This window comes from Akebia trifoliata, chromosome 11 (genome assembly GCF_017979445.1).
Source record: "Akebia trifoliata isolate Shusen 1 chromosome 11, ASM1797944v1, whole genome shotgun sequence".
NCBI lineage: Eukaryota > Viridiplantae > Streptophyta > Magnoliopsida > Ranunculales > Lardizabalaceae > Akebia > Akebia trifoliata.
In genome coordinates this window covers 35,340,642-35,363,711 of record NC_141385.1, presented here as the reverse complement: position 1 = coordinate 35,363,711, position 23,070 = coordinate 35,340,642, and the positions used below count along the sequence as shown (strand labels likewise).

At 33.8% G+C, this 23,070-nt stretch overlaps 1 protein-coding gene across 1 annotated transcript; it reads right to left on the bottom strand.

Annotated features, from left to right (window-relative positions):
• Window positions 1-900: 900 nt before the first annotated feature.
• LOC147391386 (RNA-binding (RRM/RBD/RNP motifs) family protein) lies at window positions 901-7,110 on the bottom strand. Its single transcript, XM_086457372.1, has 12 exons — window positions 6,650-7,110; window positions 4,301-4,860; window positions 4,121-4,210; window positions 3,788-4,027; window positions 3,125-3,348; window positions 2,715-3,007; window positions 2,298-2,614; window positions 2,049-2,158; window positions 1,842-1,945; window positions 1,675-1,751; window positions 1,486-1,579; window positions 901-1,311 (listed from the first exon to the last, which is right to left on the bottom strand). The coding sequence occupies exons 1-11, from the start codon at window positions 6,936-6,938 to the stop codon at window positions 1,487-1,489; spliced, it is 2,397 nt and encodes a 798-aa protein (XP_086313498.1). The 5' UTR covers window positions 6,939-7,110; the 3' UTR covers window positions 901-1,311; window position 1,486.
• Window positions 7,111-23,070: the final 15,960 nt, after the last annotated feature.

The window sequence follows — 23,070 nt, the reverse complement described above, 5'->3', positions numbered from 1 at the left end:
GTCATAAAAGTATGCCCCAGTGTAGATGTATATAGGATCACCTAATTCACCTGAACTGATTATAATTTCCTGAATGCTAATAAAGCACCTCTGCCATGGTGGCATCAACCTACCTAACCATTGGGCTGATTGACTGCTATTCTGTTGGTTAAATAGTAATTCATGTTATCAAATAATCGCTGCTTTTAGAACCATTTAAGAAATTGGTTTTTAAAACATAAGAAAACTGCCATGGTAAAACTGTACAAGCTCTCCCTTGTTATTCTTCCTACCTTCACAAGTTATTACCTCCCAACTCCAGCCAAAGTACAAGCATAAAAAACCACATGGAAATTAACGATGAAAGTGAAATTAGTTTCTAAGATCATTGTGGGAGAAACTTCTTGGGTACTCTTGTGTGCTTTGAAAGCCATGATCTTGTAGTATGGCTTCCATTTTTCCACATACTAATGTTTCCTTCATGCATATGTTATTTGCTTTTTTTGGGCTGCGTCTAAGTGCACAAGCTAACCAACACATTCACTCACATAGATACCCTTGTGCATTTGAACTGAACTGATCCAATAGTTCAAACTTTATATGCAATCAAAGGTTCTATGCAACCACCATTAAGGCTCTGACCACCACAATTCACCATTTTTTTTTGCCGATAGTACTTCCCCCCCTTCCAAACCCCAGTAAAAACAACATGCGTGAGTTTACACTTACAGAATGAAAACTGGGATGAAGAAGCCTCTTTCCAGAGCATAACAACAATCTTAATTGGTTTAGCATATAGTAAAATATTGGTCACCATTCCATTTCAAGTGATTTACTCTGTCTTCTTCCAAATTGGTTCAGTGCTGCCATATTGAAGAAGTCGAATAAAACTTAACCGAGGAATTTCAATAATGCAAAGTATCAAGAACTATAATTGCATTCCAAGCACCTCAAGCTTTTATGTATAAAGCCAAATGTTTTGCTCACTTAAAACTTACAATGCAGCATAAATCTCTTTGTCCATCAGTTGGAGTTCTTAGGCAGAGAGAAATAAACATGAATCTCATACATACCACAAGACTAGGACTTTCTGGATCTTAGCTCCAAATAACTTGAATTTCCTTATAATACAGAAGTATGTCCAGAAAGATATCCTTCTGTAAATCTACCATGGCCCATATTGTGCACTTGTTTCATAGAACTTGGAACTCAAAAACACTACTTCACTCAGAATAACAGAGGTTGGGAACATATGCTCTCTTTCCAAGAATGTAGGCATCATTATGAGTAAGCTTCAAATAATCCACAGCCTACAGCAGCCTCTTGTAAAATCTGTGCCATAGACAAATTAATGTGACCAAAAAGCAACATTTTTGCCAATCAGACTGCAACAAGAAAAGCAAAACCATGCCTTCCAACAAACAATAATCAACCAAAGAATTACTACAACATGATGCCTTATATGCAATCCATAACAAACAAGAGGCACAAATAGTTTTGATTTACCTTAATAATATGATCCAGAGCCACCACCTCCCAGGTAACTGCTACCACTTAAGCTACGGCTGGAATATAGCGAAGAATATGAACTATTTCCCACCTGTGATATCAATAAGGAATAAATTGTCAACAGATTATGGCAGAACTGCAGAAGAAACACATGCAACACTACACTCAGGCTGGTTAGGAGCTTACATCTTGTCCACGAGACATGTAATCACTACTGAAGCTAGAAGGATACATTCCACCAACATCACTACCACCATAAGAACCTGACCACCACAAAGCACATAAGCATCAAGAAACCCAACTTGACACTCAAAACATGTAATGAGCTGCACATATCATCAACTTAAACATACCTCCACTGTAATCCATACCCTGACGACTGCTATACATCCCATGTGATTCCTGAGCTGAGTGAGAACTTCTGCTGCTACCATATCCTACTTGAGATCTTCCAAGCCTACCAACATTAAGACAGTCAAGAATGTGTACAAGTGTAACCACAAGGATGCACAAAATAGGGAATTGACTGCAACCACTTGCAGTTCCAAATGATATACCACCTGTCACTATAAGTATCAGCATATTGAGATGAGCTGCCACCAACTCCATAATCCAAACGAGCCCTTGACTGGCGAACACTAACTTCAGCATAGCGTGGAGGAACATCCTCCTTTGATAACATGCAAATAGTTAAAGAAAAACTTAGATTGTATATTAAAGATGGCCATAAAAATGGTATATAAAAAAAGGAATCCCCCCCCCTCCTGAAAAAAAAAATTTAGAAACATAGGACAAATAAAATTACTAACCAATGCAGAGTATTGGCGTTTTGATCCAGAGATTGAGTCATAGGCGTGGGAACGTCCTTCACGATAGCTTGGGGGAGGCCTTTCAAATCTTCGCTCATAACCATCATCCACATAGTCCCTTCTTGCTGGACCACGAGCAGCACTGCGGGACACATCAACAGAATAGCCAGATCCACGGGAAGGATAGTCATCCTTGTAGGATGGCCGCCTCTCTGTAGCAGCTCGGGAACCATAATCGACAGCAACTCTGCTTCTTGGAGGGAGCTCATCGTGGCGACCATAATCCCTTTTAGAACTACCCCTAGGGTATGAAGGAACTGTCCAAGTGGAAAGCATAAGAGCTAAATGAAAGAAACCAAATTAAACTAATACTGTAAATTAGATTAGAGGGGGGAAAAGATAGGTATGGAAGCATACTAGGTTTCCTGCTGTAGGACGACCTCACTGGGGGTGGCAAGGGCCTCACTCTCTCCGGCATTGCCATAACAGGACGTCTCTCTCTAAATCCATAAGACCCCTTGAATCCTCGACCACGAGACGGTGCCAAACGCCCTCCAATACCTCTTAAACCACGGCCCGGGAAGTTTCGAGGTTCTGGATAACTCCAGGAACCCCTGACACCTCGAGGAGCTCCTCGTCCAAGCCGAAAATCTCCACGAGTAGCATGCTTCCCTCTACCCCTCTGAAGTGGCCTTGATAATCTAGCCCTACTTTTACCTGAAAGGTAATTAAAATAATGATGTAAATCGTCATGTGCGAATAGAACCAAAGTTTCAAATTTATGCACTGGAGAAACAAAAGATGAAATCCTAGAAGCATCAAGTCACACCTTGTTATCTCCTTCGCCCAACTCTGCATTGTTAATTGCTTCAGCGCATGTCACTGCCACATCATGTGTGCCAAAAGTTACAAACCCAAAATCCTTCCTCTTGGCTGATGGCATGTTGCGGGCAAGTTCAATCTTTTCAATTTCCCCAAATTTCTTGAGGTTCTCCTTGACACGATCCTCATCCCATGAAGCAGGCAAACCATCCACAAATACCGTTTTAACCTGAAAATGGATGGTAAGATAAAGACATGCAACCCAAGGCAACAAATTGCACAAGTTCACTTTAAATACCATGAAAAAGTGCCCAGCATGGAAACTTAATCAAATCCAACAACTCACACATCCACAGAGAAAGCCTATATTCGACACAGACATAAACCTTTGAAACAGAAAAGGGGGGAAAAACTGGAAACTACTAATATCTTGTACAAAATTATACCTGTGTCTATTTTTTGGATGTACAATAAAAACCAAGAAAAGAAACCAAATGAAAAACTTCTCAAAGAACTACATATTTTGTCTACATTGCATTTTCTAGCTGTCACTTGCAGCCATATATACCATAATATATGGCTGAAACTTAACTATCTAAACATCAAAACATGGTTCAACAACTGTCAACCCTAAGTAATATGAGAAAGAGTTTAGCCTTAACATATACCTCTGCCATAATTTCGTCATCTGGCTCGATGAAAGAATCTGCAAAAGAAACCTTCGCATTCCTATCAACTCCAAACATAACATCTCTCCTCTGCAGACGCTTAAAAGCATCCATGGCATCAGAACGAGATGAAAATTCCAAGAAAGCAAAGCCACGGTTCATCCCCTCGTTGTTACTATCTTCAACCAGCATCAAATCCTCAACATTATCGATTCCATATAGTTTCAACTTCTCTTTCAACTGAATTATATAGAACAAACGGGAAATAAATACTCTCTAGTAACACAAGTTGAATATAACTTGATAGGACATTGGATGATTGAGTCCACTTACAGCTTCTTTTGTCCATGTCTTGCATATGTTGCCCAAGAAAAGAGTATCACTGTCTTGACTTGGTGTAACACCACACTGTTTCCCATTTACCTGGAATCACGGTGGTTAAGAAAACAAAAACAAACATATACCCTGAAATTTGGATAACGGATTCAACTTTGATAAGACCAAGGAAAATACCACTGGGTTCTTCAGCTCCTTAACAGCTCGTTTGGCTTGTGCTACAGTTGCAAAACGTAAGAATGCAAATCCCTTGTTTTTCTTAGTCTGGGGGTTCATCATCAGCCTGACTTCAGTAACCTCACCTACTCTACTGAACACTTTTTTTAGATCATCTTCATTTGCATCCTTGTCCAAACCCCCAACAAATACTTCAAACTCCTTGCGCTTACGCCTCTCTTTAACCACTTCATGATGCTCTTCATCCTCTCCATCCGCCACACCATTTTGCTCTTCCTCACCATGCTCTACATCCTCTTCACCTTCAATTTCCTCAGCGACGTCTTCCATTTCCTCCTCAACCATATCACCCTCTTCATCTTCTTCTTCACCTGCATTCCCCTCCACCGCCTCTTCCTCATCTGAGTTTCCTTCCTCCTGACCATGCCCATGTTCAATTTCCTTCTCGTCATAGTCCAGTCCACCGTCTTCTTCAGGTTCATATTCCACTTCATTATCCTCCAGTTCTAACCTTTCATCTTCATCATCCTTGTCAAAAGCCTCCTTCATATCATCTTCCTCTGTCACAAGATCACGTAACTTCTCACGTCCATACCATCAAGAAGATTAAAGGGGAATTTAAATGAAACTGAAAGCAGAATAAAAGTAACCAATACTGCAACCTCATCAGAGCATGCAAACAATAGTCCTACTTATGGTCTGTTACCAGAGCTACCACGAAGATTTTGAAGCCCAATAATCAACACCCCTCCATCAATGGAATCAACAAAGGGAGTCATGCTACTTTTTTCTTGTTTCTTTTTTCATTTTTCTTTTCAAAGAATATAAAATATTTGAAAAAAAAAACGAAAATAAATATTATATAACATTAGGTGAAGTACAAAAACTCATCATAGTAAACTTAAGTTTTTTCAATATTTGCAGAATTCCAAAATTGGTATTCAAATAAAAGTTACCATTAATCTGCTACTACTACAAATAACTCGAATAATCAAGTGTTTCCAAATTCAAAAGCGATAAAAGCACAGCAAAAAACGGAGAAAGACAAAGGAAACAAAGAAACATCCAAACAAAAGCTGAAACTAGCATTGTTCACTAAACAAACAAACAAAAAGCAGAAAAGAGATGAACGAATGAAAAGAGAGAGAGAGAGAGTCATAATCAGATTTCACACCAAAAACACCATTGCCGGAAGCATTCCACACCATAAGATCATCCTCCCCCGAGAAGGCGGAAACGGGAAATTAAGCAAATAAGAGATGCAATCACTTGACACTCCCAATCATTGAAATTCCTTTTGAAGCCAAAATCCCAGGAATACCCATTACTTGGTTGCATCCTAATATAGGAGATTAAACCACCTTTCTTAGGAGATCAAATAACTACTTTCACACCCACATTCCTCACATTATATCAATTCCTTACGCTCTTTCCACAAACTTTCTTGATCCTATCACGAAACTTTCTAGTCAAGAGACCTTCTTTTTGTTTGCAGAACATATGAATTTTCACTCCACTAGATGAAATTTATGATTCCCATCTTTTATCATTACATAGGAAGTCACAAATTAATTTGTCTAATCTTAATTTGACAATCCTAGGCATTGAAAATAAAGATAGGAAATTTATTGAAGAGTCTTCTTGAATCTTGATTAGAGTCAACCCCCCCCCCCCCTCTCTCTTTTTAACAGATACCTAGTCTTTCAAGTACCCAACCTTTTCCCCACTGTTTGAGTTTTGACAACCATATCCCAAATACTTCAGCTCCTATAGGGAGTTCTAGGCAAAAAAAACCAAGATAGGAATCCCGCTATAGAAGTAAGATTGGAAACTGATTCAACTCCACAAATGTTCTCTTCTGCAGATCGATACATATCCACACTCCAAAACTGATCTGCTCCATCTTTGCACACACGCCCCACCCATCCCCCACACACAAGAATTAAGACAAAACTAAAGCATCATCCATCTACCAAAACCATAATTAGGGAAACGTATATAAATCAAATCAAATTTATCCAATCGCATAAGAAAAAAACAGTCCTAAAATATGCACAAAATAGCTTCGTAGACCAAATAAAATATATAAATAGATTATTTATAATTTTTCTAATTTCAACAAATAAATCATATAAAACACCCACCAAATTAAAACACGGAAGATCCAAAACATAAGCGTACACAAAATATGATCTATTAAAAAAACTTTCAACCACATAAATCGAAACAGCAAAATTATGCAAAATAGGCAAGATCCACCGTGACTGTGTAGCCATATAATCAAAATAAAACAATACCCAAAAAGACCATAAAATAACCTCAAAAAGCAATTTTTAAAGACAAATTTACCTTTTACCGAGATTGATGCGTTTGTCTCAAGTTTGAGATCAAGATCAGGTTCAGGCTCCGGTTCAGGTTCTTGTTCTGGTTCTGGTTCTGGCTCTGGTTCAGGTTCAGGTTCAGGTTCCGAAGGTTCAATTGCAGTATCCACCTTGATCTCTTCTTTAACTTCGATCTTCACCGTCTCTTCTGCGACTTCTTGTTGATTTTGGGACTTCGGTGTCCCTTTGGCCGGCCTTCCTGGTGTTCTCTTCGTTCCCGAAGCGTTCGCGCCTTTCTTCATCGTTCGCGGAGGCATTGTTGCAGATCGAACGATCCAAGTCTCACGAACTGTAGCAGAAAGGATCGAACAAAAACCCTAACCTTAGAGAGAGAGTAAATGGATCAGAAACCCTAACCCTAGAGTGATAGAATGAAAGCTTGGAGAAGGTCTGCTCGAATAGCACATCAGAAACCCTAAAACGCGGTGGTGCAATGTTGATCCTGTACTCCAGGAGGTTAGTAAGGTTACTCACTCCTCCACGTTTCTTTTGTCACGTAGCACACACTCTCTAGGGTTTTCGTTGACCAATTTTCTTATTTGCAAATTGTAGAAAATTGGGTTTGGTGATCCTTTCAACGTGGGCTTGCTGAGCATAAAGCCCATGATCTTTTTCAACGGATGAGAAAAACTTTACTGTTGATCAATAAAATACCACACCTACGTGTGCGTACTTCGTGATCCTGTCAACATGGGCTTGCTGACCATAAAGCCCATAAACTTTTTCAACAGACAATAAAACTTTACTGTTGATCAATTATATCACTCCTGTGTATGGTCACTTCTTATTGTGCCACGTGGCATGTTCTTGGGACTACCAACCAGTAAATTTTTTTAACCAAACCCCTGTTGAAAATCAGGCAAAAATACAAAGGATGGAAATGACCAACAAAAATATTTGGAAAAAATACATAAAAGATCCCGATGAAGGGATTTCTTTATAAATTAGTCACTAAATTTTAAGACTTCTCTTAATGGTCCCTTTAGTAAAACTTTTATTTCTAATCAATCCCTAAATCCCACTCCACACATTTCTCATGATTGAATTGTTGAATTAACCATTTGAACTCGTCATTTTTGTCCAAACAAATTAAATTTCCAGCATCTCAGTCAAATTTCGAAGACTCCATTCTAATGGAAAGGATTTGAGAAGAAAGAACAAATCATTTTCAAGGATTTTGAAGATATATGTAAAAAAAAATAAGTTTTCAATTTTTGTTTCGTTATGTCAAGTTTTTAGTCAATCTTTCTATGTATTTTAATTGAAAAAACTCAAGAAAAAAAAATATATAGTGGGTTTTACCACCATTGATCTCACCACTTTTTATTGTGGAGTTCAACATTTTTTTTTTTTAAATTGTCGAACTCAACAATAAAAAGTAGTGAGCTCGACACTATAAAAAAAATGAATATCAGTTTCATTCTTCATTTTTTATTTAAAATCGTCAAAATGAATCAAAAAATACATCTAAATGTTCAAAATTATAAGTGTATCATTTCCATTCGTCATTCATGATATAAAAAAAAATCATTGGAAATGATTGGATTTATCATTGGAAAACCTAAGTATGTGTAGAAGATGAAAAACGATAGTTTAGTTATTTCAAAAATATTGTAACCTTAGATAAGGTTGAGGGACTGTTAAAAAAAGAAAGTTTTACTAACTGAACAATCAAGCAATTGCTCAAAACTCGGTGATTAATTAGAAAGAAATCCCTCCGCTAGGGTCCTTTAAGTAATTTCTCAAAATATTTTATCGTGCACAACAAAGTATGGAAAAAAACAGATGTGGTAACTTTAGGGTGTTCGAGATTTCTACCTCTGATGAAATTTCTTCTTCTCATGTGAGGTTCCTCTTCTAATCAACTTCTTTGATTGGATATCATGTAGTACTTTCCAAATAACCACCCATAACTAAGTCAAACATGGAAACATGATGATGGAAGACATATCAAAAGTTACGTAGCAATACACTTTATATATGTGTGCAAGGTTTGAGAGTGTATTCCTAACACATGAGATACTAATTGGTTGCCCAATATTGGAATTTGTGCACTATCAAGAAAAGTTGGGATTTACATCAAAGCTACATTATGACATTGAAAGTTGGGTTCTAACATTTTAGGTCGTACTCAACCATCATTTATAAGGAGATGCACGATTGATGTCCCTCATGGAACTTTATTTGAGATGGTACTTGAGTGTCAGACTTCAAGGTGTTTGGGCTAAGAAGAGGTGAGTTTCGATTTATAAAATGAGATGTTTCCCCATATTACCTTTGTTTGGCTATGACTTGGAATTGGTTGGGATCATACATCTACCGTAAAGGCACCATGTTTAAGGTATTGGGACAAAGGTACTCTATTGAAGGAGTGCTTGCATTTGACATGTTTGCAATTTGACCAAATGTTACTATGTCTTGGGATGAGGTGTTTTTGGTTGACAAGAAGATGGATCCTTAATTGAGGTAAGGTTGGAACTATCCATGCGTGAGGTCTTGATTGTACCTTGGCCATAATGGAAGGCTGATTAGAGTGATAGCTCAAATGAATAATACAACCCTTAGACAGCTAATCCAAAGCGACTAATCATTTTGGAATTAATGGAACCTCATATAACAAGTGATCTTGGATAGTTGATCCAAGGAGATCAAAGGATTTAAAACAAACCACAAAACTAATGGTGGATTCGAACGACTAATCTAAGGTGATTAGTCGTCGTAGGCTAGGGTTAAAGGTAAACCTCGGGCCGGTGAATCAATCAGAGTAAACCTTTTCATGTGCACTAGTACAAACCCTAATGCACTATGTGGTTAAAGATGTGCTTCATTATTCAATGGGATTCAATAGTGCACTATATAAAATTGTGTTTATTGTCCAAGATATTGATTAAAATTTTAATATAACTTATTGCATATATATAAAAAAGAGCATTGCTTTGTACAACTTTTTCACTTGACAAAAATACAATTTTTGTACAATTATTTCCAAATTGGTAATTATATCACATGTATCAATATTTTCAAAATAATCATCATTCCAAATATGAATAATTATCATTCGGACAAATATTATTTCGTGTATACATAATCACTTAATTGGTCAAACAACCTCACATGTATAATTCCCAAATCAGTCAATTGGTATTACATGCACAAATAACTATCGAATCAATTAAGGATTGATGCACGCACTAAATCAACACAAAGGTAAATTTTGAATGCTTCAAGTCTTGCCACGTTAGAATGAATTAGTATGACCATAACCAAGGTATGAATTACAAAGAGAACGGCATTATCAATGAAACTACTACGTAAAAGAAAAAAAAAATTATTGGATCAACAGAATAAAGAAAATGTATTATGACAATAAAAGAAAACATAAAAATAAATAAACCTAATGAATAGATAACCTAGAATTTTTTTTATAAATGATTTAAACAAACATAAACTCGAGCAATTTATCCTACTAAAAGCCTACTTTGAACAAATGTATATTTTCATATAAGATATAAGCGAAGAAGGTGTGCAAAAAATTAAAAATAAGACAATGATTAAAAATAATACACTCACCTCAAATGGTTGGGATATGTCACGATGTAATATCTTCAAATTGGATCCAACGAAAGCTTGCGTGGTGTTATGGGAATGGGAATGATCGAGGTTGTTGTAATAGAAAGGTCGAGAGAAAAGACTGTAGTGCAAAGGGCCAAAAGATGAATGATGGGGTTATTGTGAGTGCTATTGAAAGGAGGACGAAATTGGCTGGTTGATGAGGTGCTACTGAAAGGAAGACGAAAGGTGGTTGGCTGAACAAGAATGAAAGGAAAAAAAAAGGGAGAGAGAGGGTGTGTTGTTGGGGATTTAATAGAGGTAATGGACAGCTAACCGAGAGGTGAAAGTGTAGGTGAGAGAGATGAAAGTTGAGAGGAGGAAAAAAAGAGTTAGAGAGAGGGTTGAGAACGTAAAAGGGAAAGTGGGTGGGTTGAGAACGTGAGAGGAGAAAAAAGAGTTAAAGAGAGGTCTCTAGAGAGAGAGGGGTGAGAACGTGAGAGTAAGGGGGACTGGTTCGACTTGGCTGTAGAGGAAAAAAAAAATAGGAAGAGAGAGGGTGTTGTTGGACTTATTCTTCTTCTCCTTCCTCTTGTTCCTATTATCTAGAAAATAAAATTAGAGAGAGTGAGACAGTACAATACATTAAGAAGAGACGTATGAGAAGAGTTTGAGGTTTTACTCATAGTTTTTTCTTTCCCTTTTTTTGTTTTTCTTTCTTTCTTGGAGCTTTTTTACTTAGTCGACTCTAGGTGTTGGGAGCTTCTAATTTCTTTCGTTTCTATTCTATCTTTCTTTTCTTTTTATTTTCTATCCTCGTTGCCTGAACTATTTCAGGAACATATGTGGAGAAAATAGGAGGTGATTACATGCTTTCGCGACTCAATGGTCCTTTGATTGGTTAAAACAATTTAGAGTAGATTTTGTTCATTGATTGGTTAGATGAATTGAATTTTAACTGGGTGATTGGTTCGATCTTTGAGTAATAGTTGAATTAGATTTATTGAGTTCTTAATCGAAGATTTAATTATTGGATCGATGAGTGTTTTATCTAAATTGAGGATTGATTGTTGATTTTAAATGGTTAAAAAAAATTAATTGATCGGTTCGGCTCACTTGACTGGGAATCGATATTTTAGTTAGTGATTTAAGTTAATCGATCAGAGATTCAAGTTGATTGGTTTAATTTTAAATATTTTGGTCACCCCACCTTATTTTGATTTAATATTTCACTTTCAATTAGGGTGTAATAAGTAAATTTTTTATTGATAAGAGTTTGATATCCATTTTCTTGATTAAAATTATATTTTTATTATCTCATTATAATCCTTAGGTGTTAATCCATGTAATGGAAAACATCATTTTATGTTTTAAAAAAATTATCATCATTTTATATGAAAAATCGTCATTTTCATGTGAACTTTTTTTATTTTCCTAAATATAGATTATCTCGACATGCATGAATATTATCGAAAACTTATTTTCAATCACGTTTTCCTAATAATCGAGATTTCTAAGTAAAAGTCGATGTAAATGACATTTTAGTCATGTTTGTAATTTTTCGTAAATTTCTCTGTTTCATCAATTTTAGTCTCGTTAGATTCGAAATTACATTATGAGATAAATGAAAATACTTTTGAGACATTTCAAATATGTGGGACACATGAAGGATATTTTCATCATTTTGTCAATTTTCATGAACTTTAGCAAGTATTTTCTTTGTATCCCAATATAATTATGTCTAAGTCTCGAAATCACATTTTCCTAACGTTGCGAGGTCTCTAGATCATAAAAAATGCATGACAAATCTTAAGCGTACATACTTGTTAAATCGAGTGTAGAGTGTGGCAATCCTGATTATGCGTAATTTATACGTTGAACATGTTAAGATAGGAGAGAAATGAAATCGCAAGGACTAAAATTGGGAGAGTACCTCTTACAAGCTTTCGAATTTTCCACATATTCTACGCTCGACATTAGGAATCCACAATAACTAGGTGATAGATTGTTAAATTAGGCAGATGTAAAAAATGGAGTGTCTACAAAATGTGAAAAATGGTCAGTGTAAATTAAACTTGTGTATTCTCAAAGCCAGATCAAAATAGAGTTGACTTGGCCATTTGCTGACAAACGGCTAGGCAAAGCTTATGTTTAGCCGTTTGTTACTAAAGGCCAAGGTAAAATTCTATTTTTTAATCACCTTTTGATTAGTTTGTTTTGCTTAAGTCGGTCCTATTTAATTGATTGAAATTCTCTTGATTTTATCCTCGTTATTGGATTCAAACGAGCTCTCAAGCTTATTCAATCAAATTGGAGTGTCTACAAGGTTGATATTGTTAAAGGAGCTCATTGTAGCACTTGTAATCTTGTAACCAATGCATTTATATGTAGTTTATGGTCAACTAGCTTTGATACATTGTAATTTTTTATTTCATAGATTTTTTCTGTCAAGTATTGATCCTCTTTTGGTCTGACTGTATGATGTAATTGGATCAACTTGTAACGACATCAACTTATGGTACTAAAAAATAATCTTGACAAACACTAAGTGTGTTAAGTTATGGTCTTCTCAACATTACTACTTTATTACAAAGCTTATTATACATGTTATTGTTGAACTAATAAGATCAATATTATTTTCACACCACTAAAAACAGACTATATATCAATGATCTGATTTCTTCTAGGGCATTATTCTTCTTTGGTGTCGATTAAATGGGAATACATGTCATGCAGATAAGCATCTCAAGGATGAAAATGCTACCAATTTACTCTCGTTTTGAGAAAAAATCTCTAAGTAATGGGAAATGTTCAGCACCCTAAGTTTTACCACACACTTTAACAAACGTTTTTTGTCCTACATAGGTTAGAAGTTTTGGAATGAGCTGATTTTTGGTGAGGATGATCTCTATGATTAGAAGATCATCCTCCCCAAAAATCAGCCCATTCCGAAATGTTTAGCCCCATGTTTACACGTTGAAAAATCGTGGACCGTCCATTTTTTGTAAATCAATTTTGATGGGGTTAGAAGTTTTGGAATGAGCTGATTTTTTGGTGAGGATGATCTCCTCACCATAGAGATCATCCTCACCAAAAATCAGCTCATTCCGAAACTTCTAACCCATGTAAGACAAAACACGTTTGTTAAAGTGTGTGGTAAAACTAAGGGTGGCGAACGGGACCCCTAAGTAATAATTCACTTACATGGACCAATATTAATATTTTTGAAATAAAATAGGAAACATCCTCGTGCATTGCACGTGCGCTTTACTAGTTTAAATATAAAAGCAATTGTCGTTATTGTCATCACCATCATCGTCAATGTCTTACCTTAAGTATATCATTAACTACAGGTTTCATCGTGAGTCTATAATCCAATTTCAATTAAAACATGTGATCTCACTAAGACCGTTTTATACATATTGTCGTTACTATAATGTCTTCAAATTGCATGACCTTAAATCTTACATTAATTGGTTTGCAAAGCCAAACTCATATACTTCAACCTTCTCCAAATGCATGCATTTTAACCTTAATTATCAAAATGACCATAAGATTCTTCCTTTGAGTAAATACTTCTGTACATATGTTTTCAAGAATTTCAGTAATACCCCCATGCAAAATTAGTGACATTGACTTTACCCCTAACAAAATGCAAGATTAGATTTACCCCCTTTGCTGAAAGTCAATGTCCCTTTATTGATGAATTTACAATGAAATTTTGATTTTATTTAAAATACTCTTCAAAAATTGAAATTACTAAATTAAATTTTTTACCTTTTATTCCTCAACTAAAAAGGGGTGTTGATTTATAGTCAAAGGGTAAATCTAATATTGCATTTTCCGGGGGATAAACCTAATATCACCACATTTACATGGTGATATTACTAAATTACCCTATATTTTTTTTGTTGTTGTAGTGGATTGAATAGATGATTTCATAGTATGTTCTAAAATTATGTAGAAGGACTCTTTTGGGATTTTTCTTTTTTCCATTTGTTAACTATTGAAGACATTAAAATGAAACTAATAAGGAAATCTTCAATGACAAAACGAGTGATTTAGGAGTAAAGAGATTTTTTCTTTGAAGAATTCCTATTCAATTAAGTAAGACTCATCATTGTTGTCAATAAGGCATTTTGTTGTGTTTATTGCTCAGTTGGTCAAATTTTTTTTTCACACATTTACAATGTAGATTAACCCCAAGGGGTTGGCCTAGTGGCAAGCCGAGCTTGATAAGCTCCTCAAGAAGGGTAGGTCAAGTGTTCGAAACTCACAAAGCTATGAATTCATTGGAGCCACCCTCTACAGTCTGGTTGACCCTCAACTAAACTAGTCGCACAGAGGAACTTCCGAGGGGGTGGTGCATATGACCGTGCTCACCCAAAGGGTGGGGATACCCACGAGAAGCACAAAAAGAAAAAAAAAATTGTAGATTGCTTCCTCTGCGATGTCTTCTCGTCCTCTTCTTGCTTGTCTCTTGATAAAATTTTAAATTCCTCAAAAAACAAAAAAGGTAAGATGACATAAACTAGCCAACTATCTATCAAGTGCTATATTACACAAAGTGAATTTTGATTTTCACACAATTTATAGGGATCAACAAGGAATCAATATTTCATGATGACCACAATTTGAAGTACAATAACAACCTTAAGGACTAAAACTTTAGTGTAATTAAGGGTAGATAAGTAATGGATAATTGGATATCATTGCAATGAAATAGCCTAGCATGCTTAAATCGACTAAAAGATATGTTTCTCAAGGTTTTTTTTTTTTTTTTTATCCATAAAAGAAGCATTGTCTGTTACAAAATGTGAATTCTCACATAAATTGAACCGAAGAAGGTACTATATTTATGAACACATTCATGGAGATTGAGTTGGCCCGAACGAGTTATCTGTGATTGAAGTTGAATTCATAGCCACATTATCTGTTATGATGGGTCACCCATGGCTTTCAAACATGGAATTTCGGATGGTCTCATTATCCATCAAGGCTGAGTTGACTCAAATGAATCAAATGAGCCCAACCTTTCCAATATGGTTTAAATGGTTTTGATAAATACATATTTATATAAATAATTCTTGTTTCCTGCCATAAACCGAATTAGTAGATGTTATAATATTTTAAAAAAATCACACTTTTATAGGGTCACAAATATTTGAATTCTTAAAACTTAAGAGACCTGTTATTGGTACCCAGCTTCTACTTATTACACTCTTCAAACATTATAAAGGTTAGGCTCAAATTATAATCTCAACATTTCAAAACATTATAACACTTGGATAGACAATTTCAGTAGTTGTTTACAATTGTAATTAGGCTCATATAAAATTGTAAACCCAAATAAAAAAAATATAGTTAAAATAGGATCGAGTTTCTATTGGCACCCCAACTTTTAATTATTCTCAACCATTCACTTGTTTTCTTTATTTTTAATTGGTGTGTAATAAGTAAAAGTTGGGTGCTAATAGTAGTTTTCAAAATTAAAATTTGAATATATATACATATATATATATATATATATATATTTTTTTTTTCATGGAAAAAATACTAGAACCAGTCTAGGTTAGCATGGTGACTAAATTCTTTCCAAACATTGTAACACTCGCTGAAACAATTTCAGTAGTTGTTTACAATTATAATTAATTTCAGTAGTTGCTTACAAGTATAATTAATTTCAGTAGTTGTTTACAATTATAATTAGGCTCATATAAAATTTTAAACCCAAAAAAAATAAAAATCTAGTTAAAAAAGGATCGAGCTTCTATTGGCACTCCAACTTTTAATTATTCTCAACTATTCACTTGTTTTTTTATTATTTTTAATTGGTGTGTAATAAGTAAAAGTTGGGTGCCAATAGTAGCTCTCAAAATTAAAAATTGAATATATATATATATATATATATATATATATATATATATATATATATATATATTTTTTTTTTTTTTTTCATGGAAAAAAAATACCAGAACCAGTCTAGGTTAGCATGGTGATTAAATTCTTTCCGAACATTGTAACACTCGCTGAAACAATTTCAGTAGTTGTTTACAATTATAATTAGGCTCATATAAAATTTTAAATCCAAAAAAAAAAAAAATCTAGTTAAAAAAGGATTGAATTTCTATTGGCACCCCAACTTTGAATTATTCTTAACCATTCACTTGTTTTCTTTATTTTTAATTGGTGTGTAATGAGTAAAAGTTGGGTGCCAATAGTAGCTCTCAAAATTAAAAATTATATATATTTTTATGGAAAAAATACCAGAACCAGTCTAGGTTACCATGGTGATTAAATTCTTTCCACAACCAACTTTATCAACATGATTATGTATTTTCCTTCAAATCATCATTAAAGTCTTATCCCTAAGATTTGGAGTCAGCTAAACAAATCATATTCCTCCATTAAATTATTGAAATTGAATTCCCGTCAATCCATCTCTTGTATCCAAGTCCATATATTTTTACCTCAAATGATCCCACAGACTCTTATGACCGAGTAGGTCGAACCAAGTTTATAGTATGTATCGTAGAATTTTGAAACATAGCCCAAACCCCAATGTAATTCGTAATTAGATGATTGTAATTGTTTGATTTATCATTTATACATATTTTTACAATCACGATCCACCAGAAGTCGGTCGATGAAAAAGTAACTGGGCCAAATAAACATGCATGGAACTATAATGGTTTACATTATTTGGAATAAGTTCTCTCATCCATCCATTACTATGATCATTGATTCAAGGCTTTAGAAGATTTATAGAGTCTATTACTCATTGTTGGTTGGACCGATGTAATTGTGGGCCTTATTCAATCTGGCCCATAATCTTTTCAAACGGACCATTAACAAACTCTTGGCTGGCCCATGACCCACAGTTCCCAGAATCAAAATAAGACAAAGACCTAAGCTTTTAGTCCCACACCGATCAAATGTGAAACATAGTTTTAGTTCTTCTACCTAAGAAACCAGAGTTTTTTGCTTGACTTTACTTGAACAGGATCTGTTCTATAGGCTCGTTCGATCAGAGTGTGATTAACGGTTGATGATCTACCGATTCCAGTCGTGGGCCATCTCAGTAGAGGATCTTTCTCAGCTTTGCTTTGGCGGGCTTGGATGGTCATAGGGTTGTTTTTTATTTTTATTTGATGAAAATTTTGACAAAGGTTTGAATGAGATTCTTTAATTATTTTGGTTTTAATGTTCTTGAATTATTTGATTTAAAATTTGAGATGGGTTATTAGTTAGATCTTTTATGGAAACATGAAATATCTTTGTTTCTCACATCTCAATCATTCAAAGTTGCAAACCACACATCCAATGGTCCACATCTAATTATCTGTTGCCACACCTTTAGATTCAGTTATGGGATCTTTATGTGGAATTTTGTTATATAAAGATTCATTTATTTATTGAGATTAGGTTTTTTTTTTTTTTTTGGGGGTAATAATGTAAAGACAAGGGTATTTTAGTATTTTATGATTTTCTTATAGAAGACCACGGTCAAGGGGTATCTCAAATATACATTGAAATGAAAAATTTATAAGAAAACCCTAGAAACAAATGAAAAATATATGTTTGGAGTTTGGTAAAGAAATAAAGATTACTAAAATTCATTTTAAAAATGGCCCCTCGTGCGTCAAAAAAATGTAAGATCCACTCCATGAGTTATGCAATTTTAAGTGAAAAATGAAGACACGAGTTACATTAGAGGCTTGGATGAAGCATATAAATTTCTTGTTTGTTTGTCGTCAACTCAATATCCATTCATCGATGAATGGTTTGATTCAATAAATTATATAAATACTAATTGTCGATAATGAGAAATGAGAGATTTGAATGGTTTATGATTCAAAATGGGATAAATTGATTTGCCGAATACAAACAATATTCATTGCCAATTAAGAGAAATGAGAATTCAATGATTTTATTGGATTCAAAGTGGGGGAAGGGATGGAAAGAGAATGGATTTAACATGAGAGGCATGGGAGCATGTTTTTAAGACTTGGATTGACATCTCATCTCGTTCATGGACAAGTCCGAGTTTTCTTGGACGTTAACTCGTCTAGCACAAGATATACCATCTAACCTGTTTTACAATTATTTATTCAAATATATTTATATAAAAATACTTATAATTTTTTATATAAAATAAGTTAGATTAGAAGATTTTTTTTGTCATAAAATCATATTTTATTTAGATAATTGAATTAAAATACTAAAAAATGATTATTTTTAAATAAAATGTACAAAATCTATCAAAAGTGATTTATAAATTATTGGTAAAAAAGCGATGGTTCACTTTCTAAATCACTTTTGATGGGGTTAGAAGGTTTAGATTAGGCTGATGTTTTGTCAGGATAATCTTCTCGTCATAGAGATCATCTTCACAAAAAATTAGCTCAATCTGAAACTTCTAACCCATATTTTGAAAAATGTTTGTTTTTACATATGTTTTCACTTATGTCCCTTGAACGCTCCCCTAGTAAGATTGTGATGATGATAATGATGGAGATAGATTATAAAATGGTGTTTTTATTTTTATTTTGTTATAGGCAGAGATATCTAATTTTTGTACTAGACTGTGAACACAATCTTTTTCTTTCTTTCTCGTCCTCGTTATGATATATTTTCGATGATAAAACTTAGCTTATGTTTTGTGATAATTTATGTTGCTAGATATTGGTTTATGATAATGTGACTTTATTTTTAGTAAGGATATTTTATTTTTGGTGGTGGAAATGAAACTTATTTTTTTCAAAAATAAAAATTAAGGAAAAATTATTTAAAAGACCTTCGCAGAAGGGCCTCTTTATAAATAATCCCTAAGTTTTCAATGGTTGTTTGCACAACATTTAATAAACTTTTTCTTTCTAAATAGTCCCAGACCTCATCTCCCACATTTCTCATGATTAAAGGTCCTAACCGTTCGAACTCATCATTTCCATCCAAAAATTGGATTTTTGACATCTCAATCGAGTTTTAAAGACGTCATTCCGCCAGAAAGGATTTAAGAAATAAAGATAATCTATTTTTAAGGGTTTTTTCAAATATTTTGTAAATGGATGTAAAAAAAATTAGGGTTTTTTTTTCACTTTTTTCTTAATTTTTGATGAAAATTAATCAAGAATGATTCTTTTGTGTTGAAATCATCTAAATAAGTCGTTATCTCAAGTTTTTAATTGATCTTACCATGTATTTTAGTCGAAAAACTTGAAAATGAGTGGGTTTTACGTGTGTCGAGTTCACCACTTTTTATTTAATAAGTGGAGAACTCGATAGTAATTAAAAAGCGTTTAGTTTGACAATAAAATTTGTGAACTAAACTGTACGAGGGACCACTTAGAAAGAAAAAATTTACTAAATGTCTCTAATGCTACCCTGCAAGACTTAGAGACTTAGACAAGATTTTCCCTTTTATTTAATAAGTTATATCAACTCGGTCAGGTATACAAATTTATAAATTGGTTTAGGTTTGGTAAATTTTCATAAGGAAAATCACTTAAACGACCTCACAGAAGGACTACTTTCTAAATAGTTCCTAAGTTTTTGACACTAGCTTATCAAGACATTTAGTAAACTTTTCCTTTCTAAATGGTCCCTGGACCTCATCTCACCTATATAAGGTATTTGAAATACCCTTTTCTTATCTTCTTCACATAGTTAGGTTTTCCAATGACGATTACGATCATTTCTGAAGTCTTTGATCATGAATGACAAATGGAGAATACTATTCTCTTTATTTTGAACAACTAGATCTATTTTTATTATTATTTATTTTGATGATTTATAAAAGAAAAATTGAAGAACGAAGTTGAGATTTGATTTTTTTATTTATTTATGATTACATTGTAACTTTTGATTTGCAATCATAATTGAAGCATTTTAGGTATTTCGAGGATATTTACCAAGTATCGAAATTGGAAAAATGAAAAAAAAAAAAAAAATGAAAAATCCGATTTGCATTACAACGTTGAGTTTACCCCTTTTTTATTTAATTATTATCGAACTTGACACTAAGTTAAAAACTGGTTAAAAACTGGCATTACAACGTCGTTTGATGATGAAGTTCATTCGAAGATGAAGCTCGTTCGAACTGCTCTTCTTCGGAGATCTATATTTCAGCGAAGAACTCTTGTAGAGATTCGAAGATATGTATTTAGGGGTTAGGTTAAAAGGATATTGGGTGTAATATTTGTAATTTGAAAGGGTATACTTGTCCGTCCCATACTTTTAACGGTGCTGAGCGCAAATTATAAATCAACGTTAAGTGATAAAATATCGCTTAAAATTTTCGCACATTTTCAGCAATTATCACTGAAATTTTGTTAAAAACAAATGCGCTAATCGCTAAAATTGAATTGCGTTCAGCGTTAAGTGCTGAATTAAGCATTAAACAAATGCACACTTAGTGTCGAGTTCACCAATTTTTTACCTAATGTCGAATTCAACACTTTTTAACTTAATTACTACCGAGTTTGATGGTAAATAAATAAAAAGTGGTGAACTCGACGTTGTAATGCAAATCGTTTTTTCAATTGTCTTTTTTCCATTTTTTCAATTTCGATACTTGGTTAATTTCCTCAAAATATCAAAAAAATGCATCAATTATGGTCGCAAATCAAAAGTTAGGATGTAATCATCAAAAATTCGAATCTCAACTTCGCTCTTCGATTTTCTTTTTATAAATCATCGAAATTAAAAAAAAAAAAAAAAAAAAAAAAAATATATATATATATATATATATATATATATATATATAGATGGGTCCCGTTATTTGGCCAACAGTTTGGCAAACATTTTGGCAAACACTTTTTCAAAACATGGGTTAGAGGTCTTGGAATGGGCTGATTTTTGGTGAGGATGATCTCTACGGTGAGGAGATCATCCTCACCAAAAATCAGCTCATTCCAAAACTTCTAGCGACAGTTTACAAGTTGAAAAATCGTGAACCGTCCATTTTTTGTAAACCATTTTTGATGGGGTTAGAAGTTTTGGAATGGGCTGATTTTTGGTGATGATGATCTTCTCACCATAGAGATCATCCTCACCAAAAATCAGCCCATACCAAGACCTCTAACCCATGTTTTGAAAAATGTGTTTGCCAAACTGTTGGCCAAATAACGCTACCCTATATATATATATATGGGTCGGGTTCCTGCAACACACATTGCGACACACATATAGACAACGTGTTTGTCTTATATGGGCAAAAATGTTTGGAATGGGCTGATTTTTTGTGAGGATGATCTCTGTGATGAGGGGATCATCCTGGCAAAAAATCATCCCATTCCAAAACTTGTAACCCCATCAAAATTGATTTACAAAAATTGGATGGTCTATAATTTTTTAACAAAAATTGGACGGTCTAGAAGTTTCATAATGAACTGATTTTTGGCAAGGATGATCTCCTCACCAGAGAGATCATCCTCACAAAAAATCAGCCCATTCCAAACATTTTTTCCCATATAAGACAAAACACGTTGTCTATATGTGTGTTGAAATGGTTGTCGTTTGAACCTGACCCTATATATATATATATATATATATATATATATGAGCAGCGTTCCTAAGACTCATATTGAGACTCACATTGCGACACACCGTTTTGTCTTATATGGGCAAAAATATTTGGAATGGGCTTATTTTTTGTGAGGATGATCTCTATGGTGAGGGGATCATCCTTGCCAAAAATCAGCTCATTATGAAACTTCTAGACCGTCCAATTTTTGTTGAAAAATTATAGACCGTTCAATTTTTGTAAATCAATTTTGATGGGGTTAGAAGTTTTGGAATGGGATGATTTTTTGCCAGGATGATCCCCTCATCACAGAGATCATCCTCACAAAAAATCAGCTCATTCCAAACATTTTTGCCCATATAAGACAAACGGTGTGTCGCAATGTGAGTCTCAATATGAGTCTTAGGAACGTGACCCATATATATATATATATATATATATATATATATATATCTAGGTGTTCAAAATTAATAGAATATCATTCTCCATTTGTCATTCATGATCGTTGGAAATGATTGCAATTGTCGTTAGAAAACCTAAATATGTGAAAAAGATGAGAAAATGATAATTTAGATACTTCAAATACCTTATGCAAGTGAGATGAGGTCCGAGGACCACTTAGAAAGGAAAAATTTACTAAATGCCTCGCTAAGGTAAAGTAAAAAACTTAGGGATTATTTAGAAGTAAATCCCTTCGTGAGGGTCCTTTAAGGAATTTTTCCATTTTCATAATACTCTTACCTAACACAACACAACCCATTGCCTAATCCCACGAGACGACAATAAAAAAAAACCCATTTTTTTTAGAAAATTACTTAAAAGGACCCTCGTGGAGGACTTCTTTCTAAATAATCTCTAACTTTTCAATGATTGCTTGGGAGGACATTTAATAAAATAAATTTCTTTCTAAATGATCTCTGGACTTCATCTCCCACATTTCTCACAATTGAATGTCCTAAGAATTCATTGTTTTCATCAAAAAATTAGATATTTGACATCTCAATCAAGTTTTGGAGATTTTATTTTATAAAAAATGATTTAAGAAAGAAGAAGAAATCATTTTCAAATATTTTAAAGATGTATATAAAAAATTATGATTTTTTTAAATTTTTTTTTCTTAATTTTTGAATGAAAATCAATCAATAATGATTCATTTGGATTGACTCATTTAAATAAGTCGTTATCTCAAGTTTTTAGTCAATTATTTTATGTATTTAATAAAAAAAATTAAAAATTAAAAATAGATGAATTTTATCAATGTCAAGTTTACCATTTTTTATTTTAAAAAATACTGAAGTCGACAATTTTTTTTAATT

Coding starts and splice junctions, on each gene's coding strand:
- LOC147391386 (XM_086457372.1), bottom strand. CDS start 6,938: ATGCCTCCGCGAACGATGAAGAAAGGCGCGAACGCTTCGGGAACGAAG. Junction 3,008..3,124: donor GGCGAAGGAGATAACAAGGT/GTGACTTGATGC, acceptor TTCAGGTAAAAG/TAGGGCTAGATTATCAAGGC. Junction 2,615..2,714: donor GTCCTACAGCAGGAAACCTA/GTATGCTTCCAT, acceptor CCACTTGGACAG/TTCCTTCATACCCTAGGGGT.